The sequence below is a fragment of the Gossypium hirsutum genome, chromosome D08, assembly GCF_007990345.1.
Source record: "Gossypium hirsutum isolate 1008001.06 chromosome D08, Gossypium_hirsutum_v2.1, whole genome shotgun sequence".
Taxonomy (NCBI): domain Eukaryota; kingdom Viridiplantae; phylum Streptophyta; class Magnoliopsida; order Malvales; family Malvaceae; genus Gossypium; species Gossypium hirsutum.
The window spans coordinates 66,255,863-66,277,791 of NC_053444.1; the positions used below are offsets into that span (position 1 = coordinate 66,255,863).

General features: G+C 29.4%; 3 protein-coding genes across 5 annotated transcripts; 2 read left to right on the top strand and 1 right to left on the bottom strand.

The window, feature by feature from the left end:
• Positions 1-2,628: 2,628 nt before the first annotated feature.
• LOC107909045 (putative gamma-glutamylcyclotransferase At3g02910) lies at positions 2,629-3,633 on the bottom strand. The gene has a single exon (XM_016836413.2). It carries the CDS (start codon positions 3,318-3,320, stop codon positions 2,730-2,732), a length of 591 nt encoding a protein of 196 aa, XP_016691902.2. The 5' UTR covers positions 3,321-3,633; the 3' UTR covers positions 2,629-2,729.
• Positions 3,634-10,860: 7,227 nt separating this feature from the next.
• Positions 10,861-13,166, top strand: LOC107909046 (F-box/LRR-repeat protein 14). The gene is made up of 2 exons (XM_016836414.2): positions 10,861-11,057; positions 11,544-13,166. The coding sequence occupies exon 2, from the start codon at positions 11,590-11,592 to the stop codon at positions 12,991-12,993; it is 1,404 nt and encodes a 467-aa protein (XP_016691903.1). The 5' UTR covers positions 10,861-11,057; positions 11,544-11,589; the 3' UTR covers positions 12,994-13,166.
• A 1,474-nt stretch (positions 13,167-14,640) lies between these two features.
• Positions 14,641-20,303, top strand: LOC107909047 (V-type proton ATPase subunit H). 3 transcript variants are annotated; one of them, XM_016836416.2, is made up of 12 exons: positions 14,641-14,862; positions 15,192-15,264; positions 15,856-15,981; positions 16,178-16,280; positions 16,367-16,439; positions 17,388-17,453; positions 17,552-17,663; positions 17,858-18,019; positions 18,132-18,257; positions 18,571-18,696; positions 18,837-19,016; positions 19,765-20,303. In XM_016836416.2, exons 2-12 carry the CDS (start codon positions 15,235-15,237, stop codon positions 20,011-20,013), a joined length of 1,353 nt encoding a protein of 450 aa, XP_016691905.1. In that variant the 5' UTR covers positions 14,641-14,862; positions 15,192-15,234; the 3' UTR covers positions 20,014-20,303. The 3 variants fall into 3 exon arrangements, with proteins under 3 accessions (XP_016691905.1, XP_016691906.1, XP_016691907.1); XM_016836417.2 differs by lacking the exon at positions 14,641-14,862 and adding an exon at positions 14,923-15,096; XM_016836418.2 differs by lacking the exon at positions 14,641-14,862 and adding an exon at positions 14,951-14,969.
• Positions 20,304-21,929: the final 1,626 nt, after the last annotated feature.

Here is a 21,929-nt window from a genome sequence, read left to right on the forward strand (position 1 = left end):
TTTATCCTTATCTCATAAATAGAGTATTTGGAACTTGAAAAAACAATGATAAATTTAATTCTCAACGTTTACATTTTTTTACTTTCGAAAAGAGTCCGATTGTTTTTAGAAACAAAAATGCTATTTACAATATTAAATTTTTAAAGATGTCGGTCTGACAACTCATATGATAATCTATATGTATTTTGTATAACACATGACATTGTTTGTATTGTACGCATATAAAAAATAATTTAAATTTTATAATAAAAATAAAAAATCTTATTTGGGTTTATATAAAATAAATGGGATATTAATTTAAGCAGAGATTTTAATGAAAATAATTTTTATCTCGAAAAATAGTAATTTACATAAATCATGGCAATATAATAGTTTGAAAAATGTGCAACTAAAATAAAATAAAATAAATTTTAAATTCAGGGTTTCCGATCAGTATCGAGATATGGGAGTTATCAATCGAGGCAATCGCTTGTCGTTTCATTTGACGACAACGAAATGAGATAGCCCATCATATAATTTTGTCTACTTATCAATTCATATTTCTCTCTCTTTTTTCTTAAGATAAATATATATGGACTCATCTATTCTATAGATATATACAAGTAATTGAATGAGAATATAGTTATTAGGGTAATAATTATGTTTTTTTATAATTATTATTAATTATATTTTTTTAAAATATGCTTAATTAATAAAGTATAATTTAAAAAGATTAAGAGATGCCTATATTCCTTTTACTAAATTGCCATTACACATGGTTTTTTAATAAATATAATTTAATTACACGAAAAATAGAAAAATAATAGTTGAACATTATCGTTACTCATTTAACGGAAATAAATGGAGAGCAATCAGAATGTTTAATTTCGAAAAGTTAAGTGATTAAAAAAATTTTTAATAGTTGAGTGATCAAAACAAAATGAATTTGATAGTTTGGTGAATAGTTTTGTACTTTGCCCTATAAATTACATAATATATAAAAATAATGTAATATAAAGTATTATAAACTTAAAAACGAGCTTGAGTCTTGAATATTCAAGCTCGAGACTGCTCCATGTTTTAAATAGGCTTAAATTTTTTGTCCAAATATTTTTAAATTTTAGACGAATCTTAGGGTTTAGGCGGGTAACTGCACCCATTAATAGATCTAGTACTTTAATCTTTTCATTTTCAAAAAACCAATAAAAATATTTGTATGGTGGGATTTTAACCCAAACAATTTACATAAAATATTTAATTTATTACTCAACTCAATTTTTATTTTAATACTTTTTTTTGTACATATTTTAGTCCTTCCATTAATTGTATATAAATTTATACTTACTATTATTTAAGTGTTTTACTAAATTGGTGTCACTAACTCGGTTAGAGAAATTATGGAAATATTTTTCATAATCAAAATAAATCATATTATTCGATAATACTTTAATTTTTTCATTTAAAAAAACTGATAAAAATATAGCATAAATAAAACATTTAATTTACCACACAACTACAATTTTATTTTAATAGTTTTATACATTTTAATTTTATTATCCACACTTTATTACTTCCATCAATTGTGTGTATATATACTATTATTATTATTACCCATATTGTTTATTAAACCTCTGATTGAGTTGATATCACAGGTTAATCAGATATCAACTTGGTTATGAAATGACTGATATTCCTTTTTACTAAATGATTAATAATATTTTTGTGATGATATTTTTGTCTTTTCAAACTTTTACATAGTTTTTAAATAAAATAACTAAAATTAATATGTTTAGGATTGAACTCACGTTTAATGGATTTATACCATTAATAATAATTGAGTGAAATTTTTTAAAAAATAACTTTTAACACAATGTTTTTTCTTAACAAATTTGTTTCACAGGTTAACCAGGCATCAACTCGATTAGGAAATTACTAATATATCATTTTATTAAGGGATAAACCTCAAAATTATACACATGAAAATCTAATTGTGGTTTAAATGTATACTTAAAACTTTAAATTTGATTTATTTATACACATTTAAAGAAATAAATATATCAATTTATTTTTATATTGAATAAATATAATTATTAATGCATGTAATATATAAACATAAAATGACGTTATATTAATAATTGTGTTAATAATTAGATAAAATCAAAATTTCATGTATAAAATTATACAAAACCAAAGTTTATGATTATAATTACACATTAAACCATGGTTCATGCATAATTTGAGAATTGTTTCCTTTTATTAAGTGACTAGTATTATTATTTTGATACTTTTTTTATTTTTTCATATTTTTACATAGTTTTAAAATAAATGAATAAAATTAACATATTAAAGGATTGAGCACATGTTTAATGATTTTATAAATAAATTTTGCATAAAAAATACTAAAAGAAATAATAAAACTATTGATTGGGTTGATGTCTTTTTATATTTTTATAAAATTTTAAAATAAAAAAAATAAAATTAACATGTCATGAGCGGTGTTTAATAGATTTATAAATAATAATAATTATTATACCATTAATAATTTAACAACGACTCAATATTGATAAAATTTATAAACAATTAAAAAATATTATTGAATAAAGTCTATCTGCAATGCTTTTTTTTTAATAATCTTTCTGGCAAAGCAACTTTTTCTCAATTTGAATTTCTTCGATATTCCAAATTAAACAAAAAGAAAATTCATAACAAAATACAAAAATTTATAAACACCCAGTTTTCCTTTTCCTGAATTAATCGGAAGGAGATGAAATAAAAATCCTAACATGATCCAGAAAACTGAGATCTTGAGGCCTATCTTTCCTTTTCACATACCCTTTGGCTTCTTTGTCTGAATATATCCCAAACCCTTTCCCCCCGTTCTTCATCCACATCTCCTTCTCGAAACTCTTGTGCGCGTAATACGCCTCCGCCGCGCACGTTATTCCCCCCGCAGCGGCTCGGGTTAACACCGCCTGATCTTCCTCGTTTTCTTTGTTATTCCCGCTTTCGTACCCGTAGCCGGCGGGAATCAGCAGGATCGGCAGCCGCTCGTAATGACCGCGACTCGTGCCTTCCAACTCATCGACGCGGGCGAGTCCACGTGACGACACGGCGTACAACTCGCCCGTGACTCGGTGTCCTGAACCAGGCATGTTGAGGAGGAAAGGGACGCGGTAAGGCCCGCAAACGAGAGGGTATTTCTCCACCGTTTGGTAACTGCCTTTGAACACGGCATCTCCGGTTCGCGTCAGATCTTGAAGAAGCACGTGATTGGAGAACCCTCGTTTCAAGGTTCCGTACGTGAATATAAGGCTCGTACAGCTACTGTTTTCGGAGACCATTTTTCTCTTTTCTTTTTGACGAGTAGCTGTGGTGATTGGCCCACGAGAAAGTGAGGGAAAACTCAAGGAGAAAAAAATGATTTGCTGATGCTTATATAATTAGACCGTGTATGGAATAGAGTTCTATTTATAGGAGGATTCCACTTTTGGTTGGTTGGTAATTTTAACTATAAAAAACTGTCCTTGAAATTTACTGAGGGCAAATCAGAGAAAAAGCATATGGTAAAATATATTCGGTTAAAATATGCATCGTGTTATAAATATCTTATTAAGTGAATATTCATTAAGATCAATATAAGTTTCGATGAACTTTAAATTATAATAGTCATCAATATTATATCTCTACTTCATTTACACTTTTTATGCTTATAAATATAGACTTTAAAAAAGTTTTATAAATATTTTTATTGATCAGTAAAAATACGCTCTCTCTTTCCTCTTTCATTCTCTTTGTTTTTTACTCTCTATCTATTTATTTTATAACATTTAGAAATTTATTCCATGTATTTCTATTTTTAAGAATTTAATTAATTTATTTTTAGATTCTAAAGTTTAAATCCAGTTGTAGATATTGTTATTTTTTTTGTTAAGTTCAAATTAATTATAATTTTTTTAATTACATGATTATTAAGAGAGTTGTTATTTTTTTATTTTAAAATGTCACGATAATAAATTTAATCAAAAAAATTAATAATATCAACAATTAAACCTAATTTTTAAAATCTAAAAAATAGAGAGATTAAATTTCTAAAAATATAAATACATGAACTAAATTCTTAATTTTTGAAAAGTGCAGAGACTATAAAGACACCTTAATCAACTTGTTTTGCTGACAAATATTTTATTTTATTTTATAACCCTCACAATATTTGTGAAAAAACTTAAATATATTTATTTAAAAAGTTTTGAAATTTTATTAAAAACATATTACAAAACAAATAAATATTAAAATAATGGAATCTTGTCAGATATTTTTATAAATTTCTTAAATTTTATAATTTCTTAATAATTTTCAATTACTTTAAAAATATTTAAATAAAAAAATTATTTTATGTTTTGTTTTCCCTCACATGTAGCTCTATATTATAACTTAGTGCATCATTTTTTACTTCATTTGTATCACCTTCAATTAATCAAAATCATTACTCCTTACTCAGTGTCTTCACCTACTCATCTCATTATCGCTCGAACCACTCTCTTAGCACCCCATGCTACCATCATACTTCAAACTCTTTTTATTACCAAAACCAAGATTCCAAGTAGAGTTTTTCGTGAGTCGAGCTAAGGCCTATTCCTATTTCTAAAAAACTTCTCAAGCTTCGCACGAACAACCAACCCCAAAAAGACCATATTATTGTTTAAAATAATAAAATATCAAAGATATAATTTTATATTAATATTTATATATTTTATAATTAAATTTAAATAAAAATATTTAAAAAATTATTTAATTTAAATTCAAGTTGAATCAAGTAAACCCAAATACAAAAAATCATTATTCAAGCCTTTTTAAATTGAACTGAACAAGTTAAACCGATCGACAATTCAATCCATGGACAAGTCTAACTCTAAACCTCCAAAATAACAAAATTTTTCTATAAGATTTCTTATAACTTTTCATAATTTAAAAAATAATAATAATTATGTATAACTTATTTTATATTGTATATATTTTTTAAATAAATTTCTTTTTTGTAATTTCTAACATTTTTTATAATTCTCTATTTTTTTCAATATATAAACAATATCTATGAAATTTAATCATAACTATTTTTATTATTTTTCTTTTTTTTGTAATTTTTCATAATATATCATAAATATTACAGTTTTCCTATATATTTTATAGTTTGTAATTTTCTAAATTCCTTGCAATATAATTAAAAATATTAATCCATCCACATCAACATTTTCCCACGTCAAACGCTCCATCATCATTTTTCTATGCCAGTTATTATTCATGAACGACCTATTAGGGGCTTTAATAGAAAATTATATTTTAGGGACTGCATTGATTACTAAATATCAATTAGGGACACAATTGATTGTAATTTTCGATTAAAGGCTCAATTGATTTTATAATTATTTTATGAGAACTTTGTTGATATTTAAGCCTTAATATTTTAACAATCCAACTTTCACATTTCGTATTCCATTTATGTAGATCATGCATGTTAAGTACGCTTGATTTTTTAAAATTTTTTTTTTCATCCAAAAAAAAATCTTTCAACCATCCAATCTATATAAACATAGACAAAATTTTAGATCGATATAATAAAGATACTAGATTAATTTAAAATTTTATATGCATGACAATTACAAGTACATTGATAAATTCATTGGTTGAATTGTTAAAAATATTAATTGTACAAAAAGTTTTGAAATTTGTATAAGCTTCAAATGTGCTCCAAGTCCTATACTTTTTGTACATTTGGAATTTAGTCCCATTACTTTTTGGATTTAAAAATCAAGGTCTAATTGTTAATACCTTTAAAATTATTCTATTAAATTTGTTGGTGTAATATTTTGAGATTAAGCTAGTGGCGAGAAAAAAAACGTTTGTAATAGACTTAAATTTAACAAAAAATTATAACAGTTTCGATAATTAAATTTACATTTTTAAATTTGAAGAATAAAGAAACTAAATTCTTCAAAATTAAAGTAGAGCCACTAAATTTTAAATATGTGAAAATGATTTCCTCCCCATATGAAAAAATAAAATACAACAAACATAGGTGGCATGCTTAACTATTTGAAAAGTGGGTGCTCTATATGATTGGCACCTCATCAAATTCAATAATAACAGCAAACTTTTAACGGTTTTGTAAATTTGTATATTCCTATATTTTAATTATTTAATTTAAATATTATATTTAGAGTATTTTAAATCATTTATAGTTTCAAATAATTTATACATACAATAATTTCATGCATTGTACGGGTAATTAAACTAGTTATTATATCTATACTATTTATTAATTGTTTTATTGAGCTAGTGTCACCTATAATTGAGTCACCAAATCGGTTAAAAAATTTATGAAAATGTCATTTTATAATTAAAATAAGTTAGATTATTTCAGGGTAATTTAGTTTTTTTATTAAAAGATACGTATATGATGAGATTTGAACCTATACTAATTGAATTAGTAAAACCTTGAATTTACTACTCATTACTCAACCAAAGCTTTATTTTAATATATTTTATAGATTTTTTTTAATATGCAGAATCTATTTATACTTACTATTAATAAAGTCTCTAATTCAGTTGACATCACGAGTCAATCGGGTACCAACTCAGTTAGGAAATTACACTAATATGCTTATGTAATTAAAATAAATAACATTATTAAGGGTACTTTAATATTTTCATTTATTATTATTTTTTGTTGCATATAATAGGATTCAAACCCATACAAATTGCATTATTAAAACATTTAATTTACTACTCAACTAAAACTGTATTTTACTATTTTATACATTTTAATTTTATTAGGTACACTTTATTACCTCCATCAGTTGCATATTTATACTTATTGTTATTTAAGTTGCTAACCGAGCTGGTGTCACCAGTCAATGGATACCAACTCAGTTACAGAAATTATGAAAATGTGCTTCCATAATTAAAATAAGTTATATTATTCAATGGCATTTTAATATTTTCATTTTAACAAAAACCAATAAAAATATGCATATAGTCTGATTTGAACCCAGAACAATTTTATTTGTAAAATCTTAAATTTTTCACTCAACCAAAATTCATCTGAATATATTTATACATTTTTATTTTAATATGCCCAATTTATTATCTCTATTGTCTGTATATCTATACTTCTAATAGAATCTCTGATTGGGTTGGGGTTACAAGACAATTGAGGATCAACTTGGTTAGGAAAATTACAAAAAATGTTATTCCATATTTAAAATAATTTATATTATTCAAGGGTATTTTAGTCTTTTTAAAATTTGATAAAATTTTTGCACATGGTTGGATTTGAGCTTGTGTTATTTACAGCAATAAAAATCCACTTTACCCCTAAATTAAAGCTTTATTGTAAATACGAAATGACCTTTTTGTAATTTTTCTAACTGACTTGGTTCTTTTATTTTATTTTTTATTGTATGTTAATTTCAAATACAAATTTATGTTCAAAATACGGATTTTCACGTGCATACATGCATAATAGAATTTCTAGTACCATTTATAAAGCTCTTTACTTAGTTGGTGTCACTCGTCAATCGGGTCCTAACTCAGTTAGAGGAATTACTCACATTTAAAATAATTTATATTATTTGAGAGTACTTGTACCAATCCAATAGTCACAGGTGTCGAAAAATGCATTTTCGAGACTCCGTTTTCGTATTGTGTGATTAATTAGGTTTTGTTTAGGTGAATTCGTATGAATTAAGAGTAATTAGGTATAAGGACTAAAATGCATAAAGGATGAAAGTTAAATTATAGATTAAAGAAAAACAAAAAGGAGTAAAGAAACAATTATGCCAATGGTCATAATTGAGGCTGAAATTATTATAAAATTTAAAGTAAAAAAATATTATAATATTATATAATATTAAAATTTAATGTTTAAGTGTATATTATATTATAAAACAAAGAAATAAAAGAAACGGAAATAGAAAAGAAAGAAAGAAAACGAAACAGAAGGGAAAAAGAAAGAAAAAGGAAAGAAAGAAGGAGAAAGACAAGCTAGGGTTTTCAATTTTTCAAACTTCAATTGGTTAGTCAATTTAGTTTTTTTCTTATAGTTTTATGTTTTGGAATTTCGGTATTAAATACTATCCAACTTATGTCAAAATTTTAGAAATTATTGAGTTTTTAAAAGTTGTCTATATTGAATAATTTAAGTATTAGGGATTAAATTGATAAATTTTCAAGTTAGAAATGAAAAATGATTGAATCGTAGAACAAATTATAATTTTTTAGTATTATGGACTTAATTGTGAAAATTTCAAAATTTAGGGATTTAAGTGAAATTAAAGAGTTAAATCTAGTTTAAAGTGGAAATTGAATGAAAATATAGACTTAATTGAGTGGAAAATATAGCCTCGGTTTAGGGACTAAATTAGAATTTAGGTAAATATTGAATAAAAATTGAAAATATTTAATGTGAAAATGAATTGTATTGTATTAATGAATCTTAATTATTTTAATTCCGTAGCTAACGTTGTGACGGAAATCTCGACTAATAAGGGAAAAGATAAAGCCAACAAGGAATAGCTCGAAAATTACGGTTTGTATTTCTATAATCCGAAACTAGTTATTAGTTGTTATAGTTTTGATTTAATGTATATGGTAAGTGTTGAGGGAAGTAATTGATATTTTGATAATTGATAAATGAATTGAATTGGTAGACATATATATTGAATGGGTTATTTTTGAATTGAAATGATTATATGTGTAATTATGTGATTATATGAAAAATCAGTATTGGATCTGAAATGCGAAATTAAACCCTATTAACTGTATCGGGCTGAGTCAGATATAGATGGCAAGCCATAGGATTGAAAGAGTTCAGGGATTTCTTCGACTTCGAGTCGATGAGACACTGGGTGTCAATTTACTACTTCGAATTAATTCGATGAGGCACTGGGTGCCAATTTACTTCAATTTAGCCGATGAGACATTGGGTGTCAATTTATTTGTTCAAATTATCCGATAAGGTGCTGGGTATCAAACTGGTGTGTTTTGGTTGGATCCGTGTATTCGTCAGAGTCCGAGTCGTGTTAATAGGGGTAATTAAATGAAATGATATTATGATTGGTATTGGAAAACATTGAATGTGAAATGAAAATGAGACATATGAATTGTGTATTACATTGTGAAAAGCTAATTGAATAGCAAATATGAGATTTGAAGTAGCAAGTGATGAGAATTGAATATGTTATGAATGGTGTGTTTATGAAATTGATTAATTGAATGATTAATGTTATGGTGTGATTAAATGTATATATTGTAATATCTTGCCTTTAAATTATTTGGATTATAGAAATACCACTGAGTTTATACTTAGCGTACGGTTTTGTTTTCCGTGTGCAAGTTAGGTACTTAAGTTTGATTACCGATTCAGCATCCATCAACGATCCCGAACTCAAAATGTGGTGATGTATACCTCTTTTTGTGTCGGCATGTACCTAGGGCGTCTAAATGTTAAATATTTTGTGGATTGATTGTAAATAAGATTATAAGTTAATATTGGTTGGTTATATACATATGAGTATGTGTTATGTTAAGGCTATAATATGACATGTTTTAAATTAGTGCATAAATGAATATGACATAGGCAAATTAGAATGAATTTGGTATCTTTACAATTTTGATTTGAATGATGTTTAAATTAATATGTTTTGATAATATAACTGTGGTACCTATGAGGGTACATTGGTTAGACATCTAGGTTGATTATTTTGACATGTTTTGAAGGTATTTGATCGTATTTTGAATTGGTTAAATAAATGATTTTAAAGTTGCTTGGTGTTCAATATTGCAGGGAATTGGTAAACTTGATGTCTAAGGTTCATTTTAAGTCCACACGGCTAACACATGGGCTTGTGGTTTGGCTGTGTATCCCCTGCAGCTTAAAAATTTCAAAATAGGATGCTCAGGTATTTTCACACGGGCAGAGATACGGGTGTGTGTCTCAGTCGTGTGTGGCACACGTCCTAGCGTACGGGCGCGTGACTTGACCGTGTGAACCCTGCACCTTAATATTGTAAGTCAGTATGCTCACACGACCTAACACACGGGCATGTGGTTTGGCCGTGCCCGTGTGACATAAGTCAGTGAGCATCCAATTTTGGACACGGCCTAAGACATGGGTGTGTCTCTTGACCGTGTGAGCCACATGGCCTGGCCACACGGGCGTGTGCCCCTATTCCTTTGAAAAATTTTAATGTTTTTTCGGAAAAATTTTCTAAGTACCCGATTTAGTCTCGATTTGTTTCTAACACATATTTTGTGCCTCGAAGACTCATTAAATAGACAATATGATTAATTTATGGTATGTATGTTAAATGATATATATAATGTCCGTATTTGATCTGAAAAGTCAGGTAATGCTCCGTAACCCTATTTCGGCGACGGATAAGGGTTAGGGGGTGTTACAATACTTTAATCTTTTTATCTAAAAAAAACCAATAAAAATATGCATATAATGATATTTAAACCCATGCCAAATAGATTAGTAAAACCTTAAACTTACCACTCAACCAAATTTTTATTTTAATCTTTTTTATACATTTTTATTTTAATATGTACAATTTATTATTAATAATGTTGTTGACTGAGTTGGTGTGACAAGTCATCTCGATATTAACTCACAATTAATGATAAAACCATGATAAATTATTGTAGTCTATTTAGTATTGTTTATCTAATTATTTATTTGTTTAAATTTTATTTTACTTAAAATTAATTTTTTTAATTTTAATATGATGAATATTCCATGTGTCTATGATTAATTAATTTTAAATAAGAGGAGAAATCGGCAAACTTTTCAAAAATATAAATTTTTTCGTATATCTATGTTTCTCTAAAGACAGATACGTAATATCGTAACATTAATTGCTGCCACCAACCGGCGACCGATAAAGCCGCCGCAAAGGCAAATAAGAACTTTGCTATTACACCAAAACTGAAACAGAAAGAAACGTTCCTTTTAACAAAAGCTTAGTTTCCAAATTTTTAATTCTAGGGGATTTCTCATTTTCATCAAATTTCCTTTTCAGGTAACACTTAAAAATCATTTAATTCTTTTTTGTATCTATTGTTCCTTGTCAGTATAATCCAAATCCTTATCTCTCTTTTTTTTTTTTAAGATTTGTTTGTGACTCATAATTCATTAGTTTCATGTGTAGATTTTTCTGCTTTTTCATATCAAATTTTGATTTAGATTTATGTTCTGGGAAACGATTGGAACAATGGACTGTCTTTGTTTTTGTCTTAGTTCATCAGATCCTGTGTTTTTCTCCTTTGATTGTTTGCATTGGAAGCGGTATGACAAAAACAATAGAAAAATAAACTATTTGCCTTCGAAATTATTAAGAACAGTTTATTTACGTTAGGTTCATCCGGTTTTTTATGGGTTTTAGTCAAATTTTAATTGTACATAAATTTTGTTCCGTTCCTTGTAGTCTGCAAATTGTTGGGTTTTAGAATTTCCGTTTAAATTTTGTGTTATTAGATGGAAAATTTTGATCTTTTCTTTGCTGCAGGAAATCTTAGGGTTCTGTTGTTGAAGTAAATGATATCTGGTTTACAATGGATGAGTTACCAGAGAACTTGGTTTGGGAAATTTTAGGCAGGATTAGGAAAACTGGGGACCGAAACTCAGTTTCGTTAGCGTGTAAACGTCTTTATGAACTTGATAACGAACAGAGAATTTCTCTTCGAGTTGGGTGCGGGTTAGATCCTGCGAATGATGCTTTGGCTTCCCTCTGCAATAGGTTTCCCAACTTAACAAGAGTAGAAATCACTTACTCCGGTTGGATGTCCAAACTCGGCAAACAAATGGATGACCAGGGGCTCTCGATTCTTTCCGGTTACTGCCCTTTACTGAGTGATCTCACTCTAAGTTATTGCACATTTATCACTGATATGGGCCTTCGTTACTTGGCTTCTTGCTCCAAGCTTTCAGCATTGAAGCTGAACTTCACCCCGAGAATTACCGGGTGTGGCATACTATCCCTTGTTGTAGGCTGCAGAAGCCTCACGATTCTTCACCTAAGCCGCTGCTTGAATGTTAACAGTGTTGAGTGGTTAGAATATCTTGGCAAGCTTGAAACACTCGAAGATCTGTCTATTAAAAATTGTAGAGCAATCGGGGAAGGTGATTTGATAAAGCTAGGACCAAGTTGGCGAAAGCTAAAACGGTTGCAATTTGAGGTGGATGCTAATTACCGTTATATGAAAGTTTATGATCGGTTGGCTGTAGATCGATGGCAAAGACAGTGGATTCCATGTGAAAATATGCAGGAGCTTAGCTTGGTCAATTGCATCATCAGCCCTGGAAGAGGGCTGGCTTGTGTATTAGGGAAGTGCAGGAACTTGGAGAAAATTCACTTGGACATGTGCGTTGGAGTACGAGACTCTGATATTGTAAGCTTAGCACAAAAATCTAGTAATCTTCGGTCGATATCCCTCCGAGTTCCTTCTGATTTCTCACTGCCTTTACTGATGAACAATCCATTGAGATTAACCGACGAGAGTCTAAAAGCCATTGCTCAAAACTGTTTGATGCTTGAAACACTGAGGATATCTTTCTCCGATGGAGAGTTCCCTTCGTTTTCATCGTTCACATTAAATGGAATCCTTAGTGTGATCCAAAATTGCCCTGTCCGGGAACTCGCACTGGACCATGTCTATTCCTTTACTGATGTTGGGATGGAAGCTCTATGCATGGCTCAGCATTTAGAAACCCTGGAGCTCATGAGATGCCAAGAAATAAGTGATGAAGGGTTGCAGCTCGTAAGCCAGTTTCCCCGTCTCCATGTTTTGCGGCTGAGCAAATGTTTGGGGATTACAAATGGCGGGTTCAGAACTCTCATCGGTTCATACAAACTCGAATTGTTGGCCGTTGAGGATTGTCCTCAAATTTCGGAAAGAGCAATCTGCGGTGCGGCTAGATCGATATCATTCCGGCAAGATTTATCGTGGATGTATTGAAACATCTTTTACAGGTTTGAGTCAATGATTATGTGGGGGTTTTCTTTTGATTGTTTGTATCCTTTCAAATTTCAATGAACATTCACAGATGTTGTTGCATCATCTTTACATGTAACAGTTGATAATAACAATGTAACTTGTATATGCCAAATTGTATTATTGATTGTTGAAAATGCTCTCCTAATTTATTTTCTGTGATCTATATCCATGTAACAGGTTGAGTTTAAGATGAGTACAACAATGGCTGCCTCCATTCTTTTTATTTGTTTATTTTATTTTAATTTTTAAAGAATGAATCTGTAGTTGTCCCCCATGTCTCTAATATTTACCAGACGTGAGTTAGGTTGAGTTTGATTAGATTTTTAAAAATTTTTTTATAATAATTTAGTTCAATTTTTTTTTATTTTTTATATTATTTGGTAAAATTCTAAAGTTTTTCATAAATATTTTTTAAAATTTAATTTTTCAAAGTAAATAAAAATAATTAACAAAAATTGATTTTTTCATAAAAATTATCAATAAAAATTGACTTAGGGATGCTTTGCTGCAATTTAATGTTTAATATAAATTTGTACAATTTTAAGAATATGATTATATGTTTGTTTTTAACCAAAAATATAATTATATGTTCAAAAATTATCGTTATCTTTTATAATTGGTACAATAAATAATTTGTCTCGTCCTTCTAGTATATGAAAATATAGTTCACGTGGCATTATTTAATTAGCTGAATTTTTTTAAAAATCTTAATGAAGAATATTTTAATTACCAAATCTAGGCAAAAAAAAAAAAGAAAAAGATAGCTAAATAAGAAAATAAGTATATTTTACGAGTATCATGAATTAATTCTTTTCATAATGAAGCTAAGTGCAAATAATCCTTTTTATAACGAAGCTAAGTGCAAATTTATTATAGGTAATATTGAAATTTACCAATATATTATATTTTGTTTTTATTGATATTTGTCATTATATTTTAAAAATATTTAGAAATTTACTATTCAACTCGGTTAAATATTATATGGTTATAATATTTGATTTTTTTAAAATTGAATTTTACCACTCAATATTAATTTAGGTAATTTAGAAATAGAATATAAAAAGAAAAATTATTTTAAATATTATGTTTTAATAATTAACAATAATTTAACATATAAAAATTAATAAATTAATAAATTAAATTAGAATTTCTATTTAATGAAATAAAAACTTGAAAAAATAAATATATATATCAAAAGAAAAATAAATTTATTTTTATAAATAATAATTTTTATTTAAATTTAAATTATATTAATTAACTTATTATTTTTAAATGTTAAATTAAAAAATATAAAATATTTTTATTAAATATTATCTTTAAATTAAATAAAAATATAACTTTAATCAACCATATTTAATATAGTATTAAAATTATAGTGATAAATTATCTTTAGATGACAATGATAATAGTAAATACATTGTAAGGACAAATTTCAATTTACACCTAAAATATAGTGACAAATTTCAACATTAATCACTCTAAAGAAAGTCCAGATAGCCACGCGTCGAGCTTATAGAGCAAAACCAGCGAGAAAGAAGTCTACTCACGGGAGCACCAGATCCAGCCTCTTCAATCAAAATCCTCTTTACGGACCTGGCCAGAAGAACAGGGCCACACCAGATTAAAGAAGAAAAAAACAAAAAATCTTATAAACAATCCGACACCGTTTCCGATCTTATTAGTTTTTTTGTATTATTATCTAAATTATCGTCCACTTTTTCTCGATTTTCCTCCAAATTTCCTTTCCATCCAAACAACAGACTATCTTTCCCGTCTCTGCATTTACGTTCTATTTTTTTTTAGATTTATTTTTTTAAAAAAAAACTAAAGGTGATTGAGATGATTTATTCTCCTAATTATTTTTTTTCTTTTAAATTGTTTTAATGTTCACGTAATCTGAAAAGTTCCACTTGCTTTCTCTCTGACTCAATTATTTTGTACTCTCCTGTTTTTTTTTTAGATTTATTTTAATGTATGCAATTTTAACTGAGAAGTGAATTGAAGTATAAGTTAGATTAATCAGATTGGATCTGTTAATTTGGTTCTTCAGATTTGAAATTATAGGTTTTTGTTGTGTTTAGTTAAAATCGGAGTTCGATTTTAAATTTATTAAATTAGTTATTTACTCTCTCTCTTTTTTTTTTTGTGAAATTCTGTAGGGATTTGAGTTCGTGTGGATTTGAAGTACTTTCTTGAGCATATATGGACCGTGCTGAACTATCCACTGAACAGGTTGGTGATCTATCACTACATTAGCTTTATTTGTTACGAATTTATAGAAAAAAGTGAAGAATTCATTTGCGATTAAGTTGCGATTTCTATTTAGCTTTAGAATCATTTGATCATTGCTGTTGTTCTTTCTCTTTGGCTTTGGAAGCAAAATGGAAGTGCGATCGGCTATAAAAGCAAATGATAAATTTGAAGAATTCATCAATAATTTTGTAAAGAAACATATTTCCTGCATGAATCAGGCATTACATTTTCGTCTGTTGCGGTAGATTTGGTGGAATTCGATGGATGATTCTTTTCATTTTCAGTTACTGACTGCGAAAACCAGTCTATTGTAGTTGAATTTGTGTTTTATATTTTGACACCCTGAAAAGCATGGATCTTATAGAAAAATAGGTTAGGCGTTCTCCTAATGTTCTATTTTGATGGGATAAAGAGGTTTTGGGATTCTTTTAAATGCTTCAAATTGTTTGTTTGTATATTTGATAGGAAATCTCTGTTTCAAACAATTCTAGTCTTAAATCGTATTCGAAGATATAGTGACGGTTACATGTTAATGGTGATTCCGTTTTGATGTCTTTTTCTCCTTTGAAGGTTCTGAAGAGGGACATCCCATGGGAAACATACATGACAACTAAGCTGATTTCAGGAACAGGCCTGCAGCTGTTAAGGCGTTATGATAATAGAGCTGAAAGTGTCAGGGCACAGTTGTTGGATGATGTAATGTTTTATAGCTCTTCTTAACATACGAGCTGGATATTATTTTGTGGATATGTTCTTTTTCCCCCTCCAATTGATTCACTAGTTATATTAATTTCTCTTCCACAGTAAATTGAATCACATTTCTTAAAGGAAAATCTTATAGAAACAAGGATAGTCTTTGCAGTGATATTGATTGGTAAAATGACTGTGACAGGATGGTCCAGCCTATGTTCAAGTGTTTGTTAACATCTTACGTGATATCTTTAAAGAAGAAACAGTGGAATATGTTCTGGCTTTAATTGATGAAATGCTTACAGGTATTTGAACTTTGAAGAATATTGATCTTTTGACAATGTCATCATTCATCATAAACAAATTTACTTAATGATATTTTCTATTGCAGCCAATCTGAAACGAGCCAGATTATTTCATGACAGGTCTCTTGCTAATGAAGATACTTATGAACCTTTCCTAAGTTAAGTTTTTACCAAAGATTGCTTTCATTGTCAATTTGTGCCTTTTCTTTTTGGGTGTCTGTGCGAGTGGATAAGTAAGGTGGCTGATACTCTTTGATTTTTCAACTAGATATTCTTTAATCTTTCAGTTATGACCAGTGGTACCCTAAAATAGTCTATAGTGTTTGCTTGATGACTGCTACACAGTTAGAATTATCTTTCTAAATGTTATATGTATATATATTGGCTTCACTTCTCCTTTATTGCATTATTTTAACTCTAAACTGAGCTGGTTCCTCTGCACTGAATCTGCTTACTGAAGAAACTGTCTTTTATTGTTAGTGATGGCTATTGACTTTTTAGGAATTTTTCATTGAAAAGTGGGTGCTGGCCCCTTCAAGTTAATATAGTTTTCTCTTCTCTAGCATTCTCTTGCTTGAAATCCGAGTTAATTCGGTAGGTTTTATCTCCATCTGCATAATGAACATGTGCAAGCATCAGGAGTCTTGATATCTTGCACATAACAGACTCTTAAGCGATTGTTCGTTGCAAGTTGTCTCGCTAGTTGTAAAATAAATAGTTGCATGTTTTGCAAGTATATTTGATATTATGCTGAAAATATGCACGTATGCAACAGGTTGTGATCTTAGCTCAAAGGTTCTAGTTACCATGTGGTCAGCAGACATGGTATTTATGAGGAGCTTCTGCTTTTTGTTGCTAGGTTCAAGAGTTTTTAGATGGAAATAATTTGTATCTTGTAGGTCGCCAAGCATGAGTTTATATATGGCTGTCAGTGTCATATATTCTTTTTTAATCTTTATTCTGCTCTCATCTGTGTTACCTTATATATTTGGAAGAATAGAAATGTTTCTTCGTTAAATTTGAAAATGTTCATCCATGTACACTTGATTTCCTATCTTGTACTAAATTAACTGAACTAAAACTATCCAAAATTTGGTCTACTTTCAGGTTGCTCTGGAAAGGCAACTGGTTCATACAAGAAAAGAGCTGCAAGATACTTGCCTTGATAGTAAGGTACAAAATATGTAATCCATATAAGCAATGAAGTTGGCATAGTGTCTTGCATCCATTATCTAATGATTCTTTACATTCTTTCTTCTATTAATTTATAGTGCAAGGCCAAAAACCCAGGATGGCGTTGTTGCAAATGGAGAAAATTCAAAGAAGAAGGGCACTACCATTAATGATGTACTAAAGGAATTGGTTGAATGGCTGTGCACACAGGTTAGCATTCTGCTTTGCATTCTCCCCATGATTTTAGATGCCTTCTGGAAGTTCCCACATCCGTTTTGCAGTCTCTGGTTGTGTCAATTCTCACTTATGGCCTTGTTGCAGCATGATTTCTTGTGAAGAATATTCTATTTTTGTTGACTTGGATTACAGTTGTCCTTACTTCTTGATGCTTAATGTCTTCGCAGCTGAAGAAGCCTTCCCATCCTACTTGTGGTATTCCAACTGCTATTAACTGCCTTGCATCATTACTGAAGGGACCTGTTGTCAGATCTTCCTTTGTTCAAGCAGATGGGGTGAAGTTACTGATTCCTTTAATTACTCCGGCATCTACCCAGCAATCTATCCAGGTATTTTTTATTTACATATTTTGAGGTGGTTAAGTTTTAAAGAGGTGATAGTTTTCCTTATAAGCCATTTGAGTGGCCTAATTCTGAAATTGACAACTAATCTTTGTGACAGCTTCTCTATGAAACATGCCTCTGCGTGTGGCTGTTATCTTATTATGAGCCAGCAATCGAGTATTTAGCAACATCTAGGGCTCTTCCAAGACTGGTTGATGTTGTTAGGAGTTCCACAAAGGAGAAGGTGAGCTCTTTTAATGTGCCCATTATCCAAGTTCTGCCTTGTAATGTCGATGTTACTGGAATAAAATGTATGCATGAGCAAGCATCCCTTAATGTGGTACATGAGCAGAATTCTGTTATTTTTTGAGCTTTCCTTTCCCCTTTTAACTTTTTCTGCAATTCTGTACTAGCTTTATGAATTTTTATTATTACCAGGGATGAATTGCATGCTTTTAGATGCAGGCTGATTAATCTATTTGTATGTCAATTTTATCATTTGAAACATGTCTTTGATTTGTGTAATTATTTATTTGGGTATGACCAATTGCGGCCAGGTTGTCAGGGTTGTTGTATTGACCTTTAGGAACTTGTTATCCAAAGGCACATTCGGTGCTCAGATGGTTGACCTTGGACTGCCGCAGATTGTTCAGAGTTTGAAAGCACAAGCCTGGAGTGATGAGGTAAGAAAACAGAATTAATGCTTATGTTAAATCTTATTTTTCCTTCAGCTTAATTGTTAGATTCAATGCAGCTGTGCTGAATTTTATGTACTCTTTACATACTGATTCTTGCATACGGATTTGATTTGGATATCTCATAGGATCTATTGGAGGCTCTCAATCACCTGGAAGATGGGTTGAAGGATAACATTAAGAAACTGAGTTCCTTCGATAAATATAAGCAAGAAGTTCTCCTTGGTCATCTTGATTGGTCACCCATGCATAAAGATCCATTGTTTTGGCGGGATAATGTTTCATGCTTTGAAGAGAATGATTTCCAGGTATAATTTTTTCTTTTGTTTCTCGTGGCTTTCAATTTTTCATGCTGTTTGCTTGCTTCTGGGTAACTTTACGAAGAGCAATTCAAATATAAAAATGTTAGGGTTGTCCAATTGGTCTGTTCAAAAATTACGGACCACCCAAATCTTCTTAGCCTAGTATTGAGAAACACCAACTTACCACCACACACACTCACACATGTAAAATGCTAATTTGTGCTGTGTTTTGGCCTTTTATTATGTCTATCACTCTTAGAAGGAAAGTACTGCCTGGATTAGACAATATGTAACTCCCTGATGATTGCTTGCCTATCAGTAACATACATTCATACGCAAGTATAGATATGTAAATTTTTTAAAAAGAATGTGTTCCATGAAGAAAGAAAGAATCTTGTCTGATAATGTGCTAAAGTTAAATTTCCAATGTGATGTTCAATGTTGTCAAGGGAGTCAGGTGCACTCTAGGTGTTACAATCCTTATATATACACATTCATATGTGCACAAGTATATGCATGTTTTCGTATGTCTGTGTCTATGGAAAATGGGCAAAAGATATATAATCATAACAAATGAGTGTTGCTGCTGCATTTGTCCTCGAAACGAGTTATTGTCATAACAATTTGTTCACATCTGCTATTTTTTGTTGCGTAATGACAATATCTGGGATCAGTTAAAACAAGCATATTTATGTAGATTGAGAATATCCAAGTAGAAAACCGTGTGGTAATTAGTTATCATGTACTTTCCCAGGTTCTAAGGGTCCTCATTACAATTATGGAGACATCCAGTGACCCAAGAGCTCTGGCTGTTGCTTGCTTCGATCTCTCACAATTTATTCAGCACCATCCTGCTGGCCGGGTGATAGTAAACGACCTCAAGGCAAAGGAGCGGGTGATGAAGTTGATGAACCACGACAGTGCGGAGGTTACCAAGAATGCCTTGCTCTGCATCCAGAGGCTTTTCCTAGGTGCCAAATATGCTAGCTTTTTGCAGGCGTAGTTTTGCTTCATTGTGCTCGGTCATGTCTCATCGGATGGTAAGTAAATTATGCTTTGTAGGAGTTTTATATTCTCGTTCAAGTTCAGTCGGGATGGCTGATATTTCTATTGGATACTTCATTTCGAACATGTCTAAGGAAGAATTGTTTTGATTCTTTTGTCAAAAAAAACCTTCAAAATTAGTGTCTTTAAAATTTTGAGTTGTGGTGGGTGTAGAATAAAATGTATGCAGTCCTTGCCCTATTTTTAAAATAAACTGCATTACAATGAACGACTTATTTTTAGCTTGAATATTTTGAACTTTCATGACTCTTTGTTTTTTTTTTTACTCTTTGGTATCTAGTAAATACAAATACATATGGGCAGTGGTGGGGCCAGAAACTTTATTTGGGGGCCGGAATTAAATTGTATATTTTTACTATATTAAAAATATAATTTCATCATTTTAATAGCCTATCTTTATAATTTTTAAAGAGTTAAATTAAATTTTTATCATTTTGAGGGTCAAAGTGTAATTTTACTATTATTAATTTAAAATGTTACAAATTATAAATAGTCTAAATTAAAAATTAACTATTTTAGGGGGTCATGGCACTTGAGTTTCTACTAAATTCCGCCACCGCTACTACAAATAAGGAGAGATTCATTTAAACCAATACATAAATTAAAAGTTCTATACCTTTTTTAACCATAGGTTATAATTAAATCTACTGTTAAGATTAAAACATTATTCTGGTTAAAACATGCCTTAATCCAACAATTAACTTTGAGATCAACATTAAAATTTGTTTGGTGCGTACCAAAAAAAAAAACTCACCTGTTTCTTCCAAAACAAGGGAAAACCTATATTTAAAATTTATTTATCTTCTTTTACCATTCAAACCAATGTTTTTTCTACATAAATTATTTAATTCTCGCTGTTAAACTTCCTCTTAATTCATGATTTATTTTTTTGAATTTTCACTTGAAAATTTTTAAACATTGAATATGAAATCTAGCCTAAAAATAATCATAAGAAGGGAAACAAAATCGTTTTACTACTAATCATTATGGAAATAAGCAATTAAAACTTTTAACTTGTAATTAGTTTGAAATGGTAGGACAATTTTTTTTTCAATTTTTATTTTTTTCATAAATATTTTTGTCGTCTTTGAAGTAACTTTGCTATTATTAACTTTCTTTTTACCTTTTTACATTTTATTTGAAAAAAAATGCAAAAAAATTAAGAATAATATTAAATATAAAGAAAACCACTGAACTTAAATATAGTAATTTCTATATATATATATATTTGTAAATAAGGTGACATAAAGACAACTGATAGTCACTGATTACCCCTTTGAATTGATACAAAGGTATTGAATAGGTACCTGAGGATCCACCGTATACTGCCAACACTGCTGTGGGGGCTTTTAGGCTTCCCCGAACTTTCCTGTGTTTAACACGGCCAAATTTTATATAACTTTTTTCAATTTATATATTGTGAAAGAAGTATACTTTTAAATGCTGAAATTGTACTTAATATATCAATATATGTATGAGGAGAGAAATAGGTGTGAAATCCAATTCCAGAACATCCAAAAATGTGGGGTTGGTATGGTTTGAAGTTTAGCTCAATGAAATTGAAGCATACGTGAATCTTCCCCTATAATGTATAGTATGCAATTAATAGAAAGCAAAAGAGACTAAAAGGCCCACAAGCAAACCCAGCTCTTACCATTCCAGGCACGTACTACACATTTGCTTACATCCCACCCACGTGGCTTTGGTTTGATTCGATTTTATTAATTTTTTAAAATTTTATTATAATTTTATTTTGGTTTAATTTTACTTTTTATATTAATTTTATATTTTATATTTTTGGGTTTACTTAGAATTTGTGATTATTTTTTTTAATACTGTTGTTTTTAAAATTCG